This window comes from Chrysochloris asiatica, unplaced genomic scaffold (genome assembly GCF_000296735.1).
Source record: "Chrysochloris asiatica unplaced genomic scaffold, ChrAsi1.0 scaffold00308, whole genome shotgun sequence".
Classification (NCBI taxonomy): domain Eukaryota; kingdom Metazoa; phylum Chordata; class Mammalia; order Afrosoricida; family Chrysochloridae; genus Chrysochloris; species Chrysochloris asiatica.
In genome coordinates, this window is record NW_006408826.1 from 2652252 (window position 1) to 2669119 (window position 16868).

The window sequence follows — 16868 nt, forward strand, 5'->3', positions numbered from 1 at the left end:
GGTACAGGTTTTACATATAGTCACACACAAACACCAGTGAAGATGTATGGTAAGCGAGGATTGTTGGTGAACACAACTTGTTTTCGTGAGGCTTGATTGTGACCCAGGCAGGTGCTGAACTTGCTTCTCAGACCTACTAATTCTTTCTGTCAATGGAGTCCTGGGGTTGCGCTGTGGGTGAATGCACTGGACTGCAATGGCAGTTTGAACCACACAAGGTCGGTGGTTTAAGCTCACCACTCACTCCTCAGAAACCTTACACACAGTCACTATGGGCTGGAATTGATGCGATAGCTCTTAAAAACAGCAAACATATGTCAATAACAAATGTAGCATAGCAACTTTATTCCTACAGTCACGTTCATATATATTCATAGAGTTAATAGTTTCAATTGACAGGAGATAGGAAGATTGAGGGATTCTCCAAAGCTTTCCTTTAAGCTACCAGAGCAACCCATTCTGTCATTTAAAATATCACCATTGGAGGTACTGTTTTGAAATATAACATTGTCACCATAAAATTCAAGCAGGACTCCATAAAATTCCTGTTTGAATTAGCCCATTCCCTGGTATGTGATAGGGACATATTAGTACCTGTTATCCTGGCACTGATGAAACTGTCTGATTCACTAGCTATCTATTTGGGAATCAGTAACCCTGAGATAAAGGAATGGACCATTTTATTGAAGGTGATGAATTGGGAGAACGTGAGTTGTGGTGTGGCGCTGTGGGCTAATGCATCAGACTGCAAAGTCTTTTGAACTGCAATGTTGGCTGTTCAAGCTCACCAGCTGCTCCTTGGAAACCCTATACAGGGTTGCTTTGGGTAGAAACTGACTCGACGACACTTAACAACAACAACCCTGAGATAAAGGAATGGACCATTTTATTGAAGGTGATGAATTGGGAGAACATGGGTCTTAATTTTGTCTGGAAGAGCTCGCTCCTATGGGGACTTATAAACATATTGGGTATCTGGGTTGAGGTCCTGGCTTTACAGTGTTACCTGGGGTTCTTGCACTCAGACACACACCCTGAAGAGGCACACATGAATGAGATGTTGTCTCGGTTCTTTTTGTAGTAATGCATGGTAATGCAGTTTCCCTTATCAATTCTTTTCAGTAGCCTTTTTTAATTCCTTCGGACAAAGCCACACCAAGATTCTGGCAGAGAAAAGTAGGCACTGCTATTTAGGAGTAGAACGCAGAATGCACTGTGTAGGAAAATCTTTAATATGCTTTGAATATATTCAAACACCAACCAAATCCTAGTTTTCACTCACCAATAGGAATATTGAAATCTACATAGAGGAATCAGTAGGCTTACCAGGCTTGGAGTGTCATTTCCTCATAAGTTTGGATTCAGTTGTTAGCTTAAGGTTTTACCATGATGATATTAAAAGTGCTTAATAATTAGCTACATGCAAGTCCCTCGTTTCCGAGTTCACTCCAGTTACTGTAGCAGAACACCTGACTTACTGGTAAACAGGCTCATTTTTCATTTTGATTGGAATCTTTCCAGAGGGACTACTTCTATTAAACCCTCTGCTGATGGCATTCATAAACTAATCATCTACTACACACCTGAACCTCACCATTGACAATATGTGCTGAACGCAATCAGTTGGGAGAGGGAAGACAATTGGTTTACAAGCAAGAAAATAACAACTCTAACATGCTAATCTGAACATGCATGTAGCACAACTGATTTGCCCCCAGCCCCAGAATTCATGACCATACCAGTGATGAACATTTTATAGAAGTGTACACTCATGGAGCATAGTTATAATCTCAGACTAACTTATTACCAAGTGATTCAAAATATGTTATTGTTAAATACCACACACAGATCCATAGGGTTTACACTGGCTGATGTTTGGAAGTAGGTCCGCAAGCCTTTCTTCCTAGCCCATGTTAGTCGGGGATTTCTTCTGAAACCTGTTCAGGATAAGAGAAACATACAAGTCTTCCCTGACAGTTGGGTGTTGGTTGTACATGAAGTACATTCACTGGGAATCGAACCCAGATCTCCCTCCTGGAACACAAGAATGCTACTTGTGAACCAGTGCTGCCACCGATTGAAAGTATAGGGCCTAAAAAGACAAGGTTTCGTAAGCCTTGTGAATGGAGGGAAAATAATGGAGCCTGGTAGGAATCCTGTACCAGGAGTCCGGTCAGACCAAGGTTTGAGATCTGACTTTACTCAGTTTTGCCCTCCAACTTCCTAGCTCCTTGTCATCCTCCGAAATTCTTCTTTAGTAAGAGCCCACACTCCCCTTGTTTTTTCTTTTCTGAAGCCACTCCCAATTCCTGCCCTCTTGCTCCAAGTTACCTGTCCTGCCTCTTGGAGTCCCCCAGACTTTGGATCTCTCACCATGCTCATGAATTTTATCTTTGCTTTCATTACTGAGTTACTTCTGTTTCTCCTCCACTTGAGGCCGGGGACAACCTGAAATATAGTCAGGGTGCATGAGTGTGAATTCTGGCTCTATCTATCACATCCTCCCTGCGTGAACTCATTGACTCAGTTTCTTCATTTGCAAAGTGGGGAGGACCTTAGATGGTTGTTTCAAGTACCAAATGAATAAACAAGGCTAAAAAACTTAGAATATAGCTTGGAACATAGTAAGCCATTCAATTTTGAGGCAGGTGGCCCATGTGTGTCCAAGTAGAAGTGTGCTCTGCAGAGTTTCCCATGGCTGTGAACTTTGGGAGTAAGTCACCAGGCCTTTCTTCCAACGTGCTTCTGGGTGGATTTGAACAGCCAGCCTTTCAGTTTTGCTAGTCATGTGCTTAGTTGTCTGCCTCATCCAGGGGTTCTGGGACATAGTACTCAATACATTAAAGCTATCATTACCTTTTCATCTTTCAGTTTGTAGCTCAACATTTGGTAATTTGTTCTCAGTACATCTTGAGTGAATGAATAAATGAAGGAATGAACAAATGAACTGGCACAACTTTATTTACCTTTTGTCCCCTCAGTTATCTTCTCTCACATGAGATGCGTACGTAGCCATCAAAACCCCTGTTGTGAAACTAAAGTTTGAAAATGGTTTTCAACCTTACGTGGTTGTAAGAGAATGTCCTAAATTTAGTCAACTTGCTGAATGACACTTTCAACTGTGTGACAGAAAAGAACAGCTAGAGCCAATTAGTTGGAATGGATGCTGGAGAAAACCCTGAATGCAAAAGGAGAGTCGTAGGCTTCAGACCATGGAGGGGAATGCTCTGTGTGTAATTTTTGTTTTTTCCTTTGGCTGAACTCAAGCTTCCTGTAACTGAAAGCAGATGGCACAAAATTGCTTATGGTGTGGAAAGCCAAATTTCTCCCTGTGAAGAAAATGGGGAGAATGCAGAGAGCTGTAACTTCTTCTCTCCACTTAGGAGTGAGGACGATTAAAGCCAGAAAGCAGGGTTTCCAAGGTTGTAAATCCTTACAGAAGCAGTCTTTCTCACACAGAATTACTGGTGGCTTTTGCTTGACAGCTGAGCACTTAAACATCGTGTCACCAGAATTCCTAGGACCTCATAGCATTCCCAAACCCAGATTACCTGAGTCAGACCACTAGTGGTCCATCATCCCTTGGGCTGGGAAACTCAGAATGGCATGAAGCAGAGATTGATAACTGTTTCATTTTAGTGCAAAAGAGAACCATATTTTATCTAATTTTCACTCTAAGAAATTATTGTCCAAAATGTTAGCAGCTGTGTCTATAACTACACATTGGTTTACATGTCTTACTGCTTATATATTTCCTTTGGTGAAAGAAAGAAAGAAAACCATCACTGATTTGAAAAGCATGCTATATTCCATCTTTATCAGTTACCTGAGCCCACCAGTAACCCTAACCAGGCACCATGGTTCAGTGACTGAGATTTCAGACCCAGTGCCAAGGAAGAAAGACATTTTTAAAGGGCTGACGTTATCTACATACACTTCACTGGCTGAGGAAGCTCGGTTTAAATATGACCACTAACACTTGTGTGCTAACCAGGAAATGGTAAGTGTATCACTGAGTCTCTCTAGACCTCCCTTTCTTATCTCTGAACAGGAAGGAGGCTAGCAATAATAGCTACCACACAGGTTTGTTGCGAAAAGTACAGAAGGGAATGTTATACTATTCAGGTAATTGTCTTCAATAACTGGTAGCACTATTTTAAAAGCTGCCCTGCTGGTTTTGTAGGTTAGGTATTGGGCAACTAACCACAAGGTCAGTGGTTCAAACCCACCAGCCGCTTCCTGGGGAAATGATGAGGCCATCAGCTGCTATAAAGATTTACAGTCTCAGAAACCCTATGTAGGGTCACTATGAGTCACAGTTGACCCGATGGCAGTGGATTTAATTGATTGTTTGTTTTTGTCTCCATTTAAATGGTGCCCTGGTGATGAAGTGGGTTAAGTGTTTGCCTGCTAATCAATAGGTTGGTATTTAAAATAGCATTAAGTTTTTTTCCACTCATTGTTGTTGTTAAGTGCTGTCGAGTCAGTTCCGACCCTTAGCAACCTTGTACAGGGTTTCCAAGGCTGTAAATCTTTACGGGAGCAGAAAGCCTCGTCTTTCTCCCAGGGAGCAGCAGGTAGTTTCAAACTGCTGACCTTAAGGTTGACTCTCTTTTAAGGTTTCCCAGGAGCAGCTAGTAGCCATGAACCACTGACGTTTGGTTATTAGTCCAGTGCTTACCCTACCGTGCTACATCAGCTGAGAGTCAGAAAACCAAAAAAAATAGAATGTCTGGTTTTGCTTCAAATCCCTATCACTGCACAAGATATCACCCCTGTGTCACAGATCGCTTGTGTCGGTGTCCTGCATATTTCATCCACCATCAATGTTTCATCTTCGAAACATCTCATATATGCTTGTTAGCTACCAGTCAACCTATAACATAGCAACCATCCTTCAACACCTTCCAGTATCATTGAATCAAACTGAGTCAAACTCAGATAAACTGGTGCTTTTGTTGGCTCTGGCTCTTCTAGTGCCAGTAAAGCAACCCATTTAGTTTAGACTAAAAAAAAGCCCAAAGCGCTAGCTCTCTCCACTCTCCACCCAACAGAACCTAAAGCTTTCTAGCTAATGGTGTTTCTGCTCCAGTCCCGTGACTACTTCTTGGTTGTTGTTCATGGGTATATGAATAATCATGGAGATTTTATCACAAAAATGAGGGAAATCAACTCATATACCCACCCAGGTAGATAAGGTCTCTATTGTATTCATAGGAAATTCTGTAGAAGGAGAGTCAGCCGTCCACTATGGTACTTAACAACCCTTTCTGAGCAAGACTTTTTCCTTATACAGAACCTTAATCCCCACAGATTGAAGCTTAAACTCATTTCCTAGTGCTTTCTCCATATCTAGAAGAGAAACTTTTCATGTCAGCCAGCTGCTATCTTTTTACAGGCTTTTTTTTAATTATTTTTTTTTTATTAAATGATCAAGCAGGTCATCAAAGGTCTTGAACTCTCAAATGTGTCAGCTACCATGGCTAATCAAATGGTGGAAAGCTGAATAAATGGCTCTGATTAATATCATGAGGGTGCTCTATGGTTTTAATGTTCATAAATTATGAGTGCACAACAAATGTTTCATGTGGGTGATAGGGACTTTCTTCCCAAGGATCAGAATTAATCAGTGTTTTCCCAATTGATTTCACATCCAAACAGATGTAGCTTCAGTAGATTTTATAGCTTAAGTATTTAGAGAATGATTTCAGAGAAGTGACAGAATGAAGACCAAGCCATCTTCCTAGTACAATCTAAGCTTAGAATCCCTTGGCTGTTTCGTATGGTAATCAGGAGAGTCGATCAATTTCTGAAAAATTGGTTCTGGAGCCCTTTGTTTCTGAACCATAACTCCTCAAGATGATCTGACCAGGAGAGAGTCTTTGCCAGCTAATAACTGTGTCAAGTGAGGTTACAGAATGTAGTAGTCACTCTTTCTGACCCTGGAATTCCAGTGTGACATTGACAAGATTTCTTTAAATTGTATTTTTACTTCCTGCTTGCAGGTAAATGGGAGCAGTTCCTACTAATGACTTTTCTCTAATCTCCTCCTTTGTATTTCTATACAGTTGCTTCTCTGGACTTTTAAACATCATTAGATAGACCATGAAATGGTGATACTTGCTGCCCAGTCTCTTGAAGACCCCAGTGTTGCTTGATTTCACTGCATCTGAACATGCCCCCCTTTTCTTCCCTCTGAGTACATCATCACTGTTCAGCCTGGTAACTGGCCTCTCTGATGTTTTGATGGACTGTTACTGACTAAACACAAACTGACAGAAATCTTTGGTGATGTTTATCTTCTCAAAGGAAGGGTGTTGGAAATCTCTCCTCTTCAGAGTTTTAGAGACACAGCCAGTTCCCTCCTGCTCGAAAGGCCCTGTGGCTGCTTCTGATAAGGCTGTCTCAATTCCCTCAATTGTCTTCATCACACTCACATCTGTTGGGGTTTCTGTCTTTCTCTGGGCCATGCCTCTGGAGAGCAGTCCCCTCAGCTTCCTTCCAGTTCATCTGAGGCCTGCCAAAAGAGATTGGCAGAAGACGATTAGAATTCTATGCCCTGATAACTCCCATAACTTTCTCTCTGAAAAGACAGCGCGAGTCTGGTTCTTGTGAGCCCATGAGGCTCCGAGCCAAAGGGACTTGGGTGTTTTTCTTTGGAATCCAATTTCGAGTTTATGTTCTGGAGAGGTAGGGAGGGAGGAGCAGAGGGAAATGAAAAAGATAAAGAGATTAGAGGAACAGAGGTATATGTACAAGTTTATAAGAAATCATAGCCTCTCTGAGTCAAAAGGGCTTTTAGGACTGTCTCTTCTAGAGGTTTTGGAATGTTTTGTTTTCAGCAGTGGAATCCTTTTTAAATTTTGTTGAAGGAAGTCATCGAAAGAATGCTGATATAGAATATAGATGAAGACAGAGATGCTATGCTTGAAGCATCATCGAGGGCAGTTACAGCACCTCTGTGTACTCCTCGGGGCTCTGCAGAAGACAGAACCCCCTATCACCCATCTGTCATTTCAGTGTACTGTGAAGGCCTGTGTGTTGCTATGAAGCTGGAAGGGAAGTCTCTGGTATTTCAGACACCTGCAAGGTCCCCCAAAGTGGGCAGACAGTTTTCAGTGAAGTTTCTAATTAAAGCAGACTATGAACAAAGCTCTAGAGATCCACTTTTGAAAATTAGTGAGTCAAATCCTTTTCATCACAACAGAATAATGTTGGCTTTAGTCATCAGAAAGGATCAATCACTGAAAGGGATCTACTGAGGTGGGGGAGGGTGAGTGAGAGCAAGGGAGACCCTTGATGAGTTAGATCGCCACAGTAGCTACAGTGATGGACTCTAAAATCTCAGAAATCACGAGGATGGCGTAGTACCAGGCAGCATGTAGTTCTGTTGTACGTAAGGCCGCCATGAGTTGGAATGGACTTAATGGCAGGCTTGTAGCTCATCTAATCTAAAGTGTTATTTTCATGATGAAGAAATGGAGGTAGGCTCCTCACAGCGGAAAGGATATGCCAACATCACATAGCCAGTGAGTTGGCTGAGGCAGGATTAACACGTATGTCTCCTTGCCACTTAGTCCACATCTCTGTGAGTTGAGTTGGAATGGAAAGCCAAGAAGATATTCTTCCTGAACATAGTCAAGGAGAGAGCTTGGCAGATAGTGCAATAGGGAGAAGAGACCCAGAAGGAACAGAGGGCAGTGCTCTAGCCTGGCATGGAGGAGTTGGGAGCAGTGAAGTTAGTTAGTTATCAAAATGAGTACTTGTGTGGCGCTATAGGATAAGCACTGAACTACTAACTGCAGGGTTGGTGAATCAAACCCCTCAGCCACTCCTTAGAAACCTTATACAGCATCACTATGAGTCAGAACAGATTTGACCACACTTAACAACAACAGCAAGATCATCAAGGGAGAGTGTTTTATTCTTCCTCCCACTAAAATGCTATACTGCTGATCTAAAGGAATTGGGAGATGGGGATAGTAGACTATGTTTTATTCAATGGATTAAAGTCTGATGGAATAAATATTTAAACTTAACTGAGGTGGTACAGTTCTCTTCCACCTTGTAATGAAAGGCCAACGATGCTTCTCAAGGGGGAAAATATGCACCTGTGCTTCATGAGTTCCTCTTCAATTGGATGGGGTTTGGGCACAGTTCCCCTTTAGTGCTGAGAGAGTGTTCTTCACACTTTCTCTTCAGAAAGGACCTGAGAAATAGGCAGGCGAGTTAGGAAGTGCTCACAAGATTTACTTTGTGAATGGTTAAATGCACCGGTTCCCAGATCAAAGCTCTTCATCCACTTTCTCCCTTACTTTCTAGTTGTAGCCCTCCATGAATTCTGTTCTTGGAGGTCAAAAAAAAAGACATGGAGTCTGCAGGCAGGTCTGCATACTGATCCTATAGGACAGAGTAGAAACTGTTCCGAGTAGGTAAATCTTTACAGGAGCAGACAGCATCTTCTTTCTCCCAAGGAGATGACTAGTGGGTTTGAACTGCAGACCTTATGGTTAGCTGTCCGTTGCTTTATAAGAGCTCCTTATCAATCACATAGACCATTTAGTGGAATTGAAAGAATAAAAAGGAGGCTATAGAAAGGTATACACACACATAAAAACCTATTGTTACTGAGTCAATTCTGACGCATAAAGGCCAGAGCAGAACTTCCCCGTAGGGTTTCCAAGGCTTTAATTTATGGAATATACTTCTGCACCTTTGCGCGGCAGAGTGGATGGTGGAATCGAACCATTGATCTTTGGTTAGTAACTGAGCACTCAACCACTGCACCACCAGGGCTCATTAAGAGCAAGAATGATGCATATAAATGTCTGTGAAATCATCCACTTGTCAGCTTCCATGGGCTCGTGGCAGAGTGTTTAATGCTCAGTGTTTCAGAACTGAGTGGAGGATCTGCTTGGAGTTGGAAACAAGGCTGATGTAGTCACATGTTTGGCTCTGTGACTCTGGGATAAGTGTCTACCTTCTTCATCCCATGTTGCTTCAGTCTTCTCCGTGTCTCTTTCCCAAGACTCACCTCAGAGTGGCTGTTCCAGGAATTCCCCAGGCTTCTGTAAATGCTTGGAGAAGACAGTTTGCACCAGCCAGCGGTATACACTGCCTTCGTGGTGAATTGGAGGTCAAAGCACAGAAACCCATTCAAACCTTCCGCCATTGAGTTGAGAAGCAGAACTGCTCCCTAGGGTTTTCAAGACTGTAAACCTTTAAAGAAACAGAATACCATATCACTCTCCCTTGGATAGGCTATTGGGCTTGAACCTCTGACTTTGTATTTAGTAGCCCAATGCTTAACTCATTACACTACCAGGGTTTCCTAATCATGAGAAAGACTACTCATTTTCTCACCTCAAGCCCCTCATTCCTTCCCCTGAACTAGAATTGAGTCCTTGCCATGCGACACGTGACTCTAGGTCAAAAGAGAGATGGCGGAAGGAGCATGCTAAGAAGGCACAAACCTGACCCTCTTTGACTAAGGTGTTAGTTCTCTAATTCAACCAGCAATTACACAGGTTCTTCCAGAATCATACAAATCAGTCATCCACCCAATATTTTTACAAACTTTTATTGGGCACAGACTATGTACCAGGAACTGTGGTGGGGGGCTGGGGTGAAGTGTCCAGTAGGCAGCTCCTCAATTTGGGGCATACCTTCTTGGCCCCAGAAATCATGTAAAAGAGTCAAATTGTATCTTTATGAAGATACGAATTTGATGGATGGTTGTTGTCTTTGCTGAATTTTTACCCCCAAATTCCTGTTTCTCCTACATTAGAAGAGAGAACAGGGACAGGACAGAACTTGTGACTAGAGCGAGGCTGGTCAAAAGCCTCTGAATTGGTCGATGTGAGGCTGCTTGGAGTTGAGAAGCAGGAGAGAGAGAGCAAAAAAAGAGGAAGATAGGAGACTCGGATCGGTATTTCCTAAATGTTCCATAATCCAGGGCTTTCTGCTGAGATCCCATCCTCAAATGGATTGATTAAAGGGACGCTAAACAAAAAATGGGGTTCAGGCTGCACTAAATGGCCTGAAATGAAAAGTCAGCAGAAGCCACTGGGGGGCAGCGTGAGGTGTGGGCGCCTCTCTGCAGTGCCCACAGCTGCCATTGGCGCGGGGGCGAGCCCAGCTGGGAGCTTTGGCCTCCTCCAGGAATGGCTACAAGTGTCGCCATACGAAATGCCTTTACACAGAGCAATGGGGGAATGGGGGTGGCTGAGTCCTAGCCCAGGATAGAGGCTGGCCAACTTCTGGAGGAGGGGGGCACTGGGGGCTGGGCGCTGTCCCACCAGCTGGCAATCCCCTCTAAGAGAAACACACCCGCCCCCCACGTACACCCCCGTCACCAAGCACACCATGCTCCTCCTCCATCACTGGTCCCTTCTCAAGATCCTGAGGGAAGAGACAAGGAGGGTGCAGGCCAGCAGCAGTGCCTCAGCCCCGACACTTGTTCTCTGGCGGTCCTTGTGGACTCGGGTGGTGGCAGGGTGTGGGCGCGCCCCACAGGGAGGGGCCTCTGCTCTTCAGGAGGGTGCCTGTGGTGGCAGAGTCCCAGTGCTGCGAAGAAGCCGCGCCCTGAGCCGCAGCCAGTGCCAGGATGGGAGGCCATTACCTGTTAGAGCCCCTCTGGCCAGCAGCCACCCTGGGCCAACTTTGCGCACCTGGCTGGCGGCGAAGTTGTTGGGACTAGTGGGCGGCACGAGGTCCTGGGCGCGCTCCCCTGCGCGCTCCCTGCCGCCCGCTTGCGCACCCGCCCGCCCGCGCGCCAGCCGCCCGCCCCTCCGCACCAGGGCGGAGGGGGGGGGGGGCGCCTCGGACCGCGCAGTGTGGACTTCACAGTGTCCTCCGGGCGCAGGCCGAGCGCACGCGGAAGCCATCGCCGCCTGCACTGTCCGCGGCGCCAGCAGCAGAGTCCACTGGCCCCAGCTCTGCTTCTAGCACCAGCTCCGCCTCGAGCGCAAGGCATGCGGAGCACCCTCCGCGCCTAAAGACCCAGGAGTCCCAGTATCTGGGCAGCTCCGGCGACCAGCCCAGAGTCGCAAACCAGCGGGCAGCGCGGAGGCGGCAGCGGCGGCAGCGGCACAGCTAGGGGCAGCCCACGAAGTGGTGGTGGTGGGCGTCGTGGCCATGGCGGCGGCGATCGCCAGCTCTCTGATCCGGCAGAAGAGGCAAGCCCGAGAGCGCGAGAAATCCAACGCCTGCAAATGTGTCAGCAGCCCCAGTAAGGGCAAGACCAGCTGCGACAAAAACAAGTTAAATGTCTTTTCCCGAGTCAAACTCTTCGGCTCCAAGAAGCGGCGCAGAAGGAGACCAGGTCGGAAGCGACGCTTGGTTTTCTTTCTTTCATTATTTTTATTTTTCATGTTTTCTCTTTTGTCCCCTACTTTGTGAGTATGGACAGGGCTAGGGGTGGGGAGTTTGTAGGTAGCCCCTGGTGTGCCGGTGAGGCCACCTAGTCTGTGTGCGTGTGTGAGAACGCGATTGCTTGCTTGCTCCCCGACTTACTGCATTGCAAATGCTGTGGGACAGGTGCAGAGCCGGGTATCCCCTGCCCATGGGGTGCCTGCGGCTTTCAGGCGTGCCACATGTGTGCTGGGCAGGCAGAACCCAGACATGGCTGTCATATGTGTGGCGTGGAAAGGCCAGCGCCGAGCTAGGCAGATGCCACTGCCCCTGGAGAATCTGGGGAATCCCTCTCTTGCGTTCCCAGCCTTCCTGCCTGACCCTTACCATTCAGCTGCGGTCCTCAGGAGCCATGAGGCTTCTGCTGTCTAGGCATCCGGTTTCTGTAACCACTTTGAAGCTTATCAGGACAGATTTGTGATGCAGCTTTGAATTGTACCCTTTGGTGGTATGCGGGGATTCCTGGAGCCTGTGGCAAAGAGCTTTAGTTGATCTGCTTAGGGTGGTAGAACGTGGTTACTTGTTAGGAAAATAAGGGACCAAAGAGGGAACTCCTAAGCAATTGTAGGAGTTTCTGAAGCAATTCAGTGATAAAGTAGCCTGATATTCTGGTGTTAGGGGACCTTCACACAGCTCTAGGTGGCAGGTTGCTAGTTTGGTCATTCTTAACCAAATTAATCCTTTATACTGTTGTTTTCCCCTTGCCTTTAACTAGATAAATATGATTGCATTCAGACTTCTCCACTAATCACTGTTTCTCTTTTTGTGTATTCTGTACATACCGCTGAATGGAATGGAAATACGGGCATGCCTTTCCTGTTTACACAAAGTTTTTAATGCCTTAGCTCTAAATTAAGCTTATTTAAAAAATTTGTTCTTGGTTGAAAAACATGATAATGTGACCTGCAGAATCACAGGACTATTATTTCAGTGCAGGTGTCCGTATTCAGTAATAGCACATTTTGGAAAACATGGCTCTTACTGGTATATTTGCTATTTTATTAATGGATGGCAGTTCATAATTAAAAATGATTTTAATTACCAACACGTACTTTGGCTAATCTGATTTCCAATATTAAATTTAAAGATAAACAGGAACTGATTTGCTTTCTTTCCCACCAACAGAAACTCTGCTCTTTTTATACGGTTTTCTCTAATGATGATTAATAGGATATGGAATGGTGATAATTTTATATGTTGCCCCCCACCCCCCTTTTTTTAAATTGAAGGCTCAATTTCCTCCAAGTTAGTCCTGATGGGGCTTCAGACTAAGGCTGCATTTTCACCCTTTTTTAGACTCTAATCAAACGGCAGTAGCTTTGAAGGAAATCTTGGATTTGTACATTTTTGGTCCCTGGTTGGCAAGCAACTCAAAATTATCTTGGCATATCTCCTGTTCTTTCTCCATGAAAAGTGGCATGTTGTTAAAAGGTAGACTATGCCATCTCACTCCAAATGCTCAATGAGATCCGAGTAAGCCGTGGAACCATGCTACCAGGAGCTGACTGAAGCTTTTTACAGCTTTACCAATGGTGTGAGAGAGAAAACAAATGTATCCGTCTTGAGTGTGGAGATGTATTCAGAAACTTAGGCATTTGTTTGTTTGTTTTCCATGTTCTAGAAGACTCTTTGAAACCAGGAGCCATCTGATGTATTTCCAGTCATATTTGGAAATGAAATTAACATGTTAAACTCAAGAGACTTTAAAAAATACTACAGATGTCCAGTGTCCCAATTGACCCAAGCCATTGTTGTTCTTTGCAGAGCCTCAGCTGAAGGGTATAGTTACCAAACTGTACAGCCGGCAAGGCTACCACTTACAGCTGCAGGCCGATGGGACCATTGATGGCACCAAAGACGAGGACAGCACTTACAGTAAGTGACTGCGAAATCCCATAGTAGATTCCAGCATGTGGTTGACGTTGTAAATGTTCTTCTCATTTCTTTTCTAATCAACCCTAAAGAGGATGTGAGCTATAGTCAGACTACAGAATCTGTTTACAGATCCTAAAGGAAGTTAATCACAAAAATATCCAAAATAGTGAACTCAAGCAAATACTGTTTACAGCATCTGAGGAACAGCCCAAATGTCATCTCCATGGTAATCGAGATAGATTTATGGCTGTCCTTTGGATTTTATTACTTTTTTTTTCTCCCCCCACAGAAAGTTTACTCACCCACACGCTGATCCTGAAATAGCATGTTATCTCTACTCTTAAGAAGCAGCCTCATCCCAAGAGAGTGGAGCATTTCATGATACTGGGATTGTCAGTACAAGCTTTTCACGTCTAATCCCCTCCGCTAACACCCAGACTCATGGGAATTTTAACTTGGCACACTCTCCTCAGGTGGTAAAGGAATTTCATGTAGTGCTTTGTTTTTAACTGTTATTTCAGTATAAACTATGTTGACCATCACTAATGGTGAATAGGAAACAGATAAAAAATAATGTCAGTTATTGGAAGTAAAGTCATTCCATGATGTTACATAAGCTCTTATTGCATACACTATATTTATTTGAAATCATGAAAACATAAAAATGCACACAGTGGACCCCTCACTTTCATGCTGGTGAATGGTGTTTCCTGGCAACATACAGATTTCGACGAATGTACGTATGAAGTGTTCCATAACATGCAAACACTTAATTCTCACAAATTGTTCTGTGGCTTTTCCAATTTGTACTGGAAAAGTACCCCGGATTCTTGTAATTTCTCAGAAATACTCCTGCTGTTGGCTTTATTTCAGTCAAGGCAATCAGGTCTGCATACTGACGAGGACTGTGCAGCTGTTTGAAACAAGTTTGGTAGAGATGGCACAGCCACAGAACAGGGTACCATTAGAAAGAGTTAGGGAGTTTTACACTTTGCAGGATTGCTTCCAGGGTTGATGGCCAGCCAAGCTGCGACCTCAAGAGAAAGTCATCTTCAGTTACCCTTGAAGAAACTGTTGGTGCCTCAGATGGAAAACACCCATACTAATAGGTTCTCCACTGTTTCCCAAAATGCTCAGCTCTGGTTGTGATATGAAAGGTCTACAATGAGTTCAGTAGCCTACATTCTTTTTTAGCTTTTTTAACTTCTTTTGGGAGGGTGGTGGTATATTCTCCTATTTCAAAGAATCAGGCAAGTGTAACTAGAGGATTTTTCTGTAATCATATAACATAAATTACTATATAATGGTCAACAATAAAACATGTACATTGATTGTATGCACCTATCTTTGTGAAGGGTCCCTGGTTATGAGTTGGGCTGCTAACCACAAGGTCAGTAGTTCGAATATACCAGTCACTTCCTAGGAGAAAGATGAGGCTTTCTGCTCCCACAAAAGATTTACAGCCTTGGATATCGCATACAGGTTGCTCCAAGTTAGGGGGATGGAATTAAGGGACATATACTAATGTATCTGTCAGGCATCACTGAAGGAAGGCTTCCTTAGTTGTCTATGAGTACAACCCAGTGAAATATTTATCCACGTCAATTTTTTATAATATGCATAATATATATGGATTCCTGATGTGGTGCTGTGGGTTACTGCGCTACACTGCAAAGTCGCTTTGCACCTCAAAGTCAGCAGTTCAGGCTCACCAGATGCTCCTTGGAAACCCTATACAGTGTCAGTATGGGTCAGAACTGACTCACCGGCACTTAAGCACAACAATTATAATATATATAAACATATGATATGTATGGAGTCCTGGTGTGGCGCTGCGGGTTAATGCATCAGACTGCAAAACCGTTTGAACTGCAAGGTCAGCAGTTCAAGCTCACTAGCTGCTTCTTGGAAACCTTATACAAGGTCGCTATAGGTCAGAACTGACTCAACGGCACTTAACAACAACAAAATGATATGTATATTATATATTTTCTTGTTGTGAAATGATTTCTGACTACTAACTACCATATGTAAAGTTTCTGAGGAACAGCTGGTGAGTTTGATTCAACCACCTTATGGTTAGCACTGTAGTACTTATCCTATTGCACCATACCAGAACTCCATTATAGATATGCTATTGTTGTTGTTAAGTGCCATCGAGTCAGTTCTGACTCAAAGCGAACCTGTATAGGGTTTCCAAGGAGCAGCTGGTGAGTTTGAACTGCCGATCTTGCAGTCAAAACAGACGTTGAGGTTAAAGGACTCCTATTATATACAGAATCCTCTAAAGCATCTGTCTGTCTGTCTGTCTGTCTGTCTGTCTGTCTGTATATATAAAGTGTGTGTGAGTTTACATGATGGGGGTTTAAACAGTTTCTTAAAAAAAAAATCTATCTATTCCATTTTCCAAAAACTTTTTGAAGCCCCTTTTGTATATACATACATATACAGAGAGATCTGGTTTTTACTATGGAGCTAAAAATCACATCGTAGGATTTGCTCTTCGGTCCTACATACCCCTGGTTATCTTTGATTCATATAGCATGCTGGCTCTCTGTAGGAATTATACAGCCTGTGATGGCCAGAATCTCGGGTTAGGCAGATTAGAACAGCGAGACGCAACTCAACCAGTGGTAAGTATTGTCCTACCAATATGGACATAGGAAGTCAACGGTGCCAAGGGTGTCCAGAGGCAGGGGAGCAGACGTCACTGGCCGCTGGAGTGAGGCACGTGTCATCATGAAACAAAAATGTTCAGTGATTGAAATGATCAATCAAAATAGAAGTCTAGCCATCCAAGTTTACTTTTTCTTCCTAAAGCCACGCCATTTTATTGGCAATAATTATTTGGTTAATTTGTCATAAGTGGTTGGAACAAGGCTGCTTATTCATTTATTATCAACTAGCGGTCTTTCGTTTGTATAGTGTTTTCCCACATAAGCCATGCTGGTGTATATAGCTTAATTTTATTATTCTTTTAAAAATTATTGTGCTGTAATTGATCACATTTAGCTCCATTGGAGTATTGTGGTTGTTGATCCTGATCATGAGGAATGAAATTAGTTCAGTTCCCTTGTGCCCAACTATGTTGTTGTTGTTGTTACGTGCTGTCAAGTTGTAGTGAGCCTGAATAGAGTTTCCAAGGAGTGGATGGTGGGTTTGAACAGCCAACCTTGATGGTTAGCAGTGTTTATCCTACAGCACCACACCAGGACTCAAGGTGTATATATATTTCTAGAAACACATGCTTGTGCTTGATATTATGCATTTAAGCTTTGCCTTATGTGGATTTCTCACAGTGGTAAATGTCAGTCCAATAAAATCCGTGGGAGCAAATCAGTCATTGTAAATTTCTGCAAAGGAAATGATGACAGACGTTACATGGCAATAGTTGTATTAATCTGCCTTGTCTGTAATAAAGGCTATTTTTAAGAGTAGTTTGCCCTTTCCCTTCAAACCAACAGTGATTCAACATGTTGCCTCTCTCCAGTCTACAGTAAGATGCCCCCTCATTGTCTGTTCCTTTGAGAAATTGATATCGGACCAACTGATGAAATAGTGTGGCTCTAGCATCTTATTCA

The 16868-nt window shown here is 43.8% G+C and overlaps 1 protein-coding gene across 3 annotated transcripts in view; it reads left to right on the forward strand.

The window, feature by feature from the left end:
* The window catches only part of LOC102816842 (fibroblast growth factor 13-like), a 594039-nt gene that overhangs the window by 489808 nt on the left and 87363 nt on the right, over positions 1–16868 (forward strand). For 2 of the 3 annotated variants that reach the window (XM_006874975.1, XM_006874977.1), the window contains one exon: positions 13177–13287. In XM_006874975.1, coding sequence (XP_006875037.1) covers positions 13177–13287 — 111 coding nt within the window. Of the gene's footprint in view, positions 1–10977; positions 11324–13176; positions 13288–16868 lie in introns of those variants that run through there. The other variant, XM_006874976.1, reaches the window with a different exon arrangement.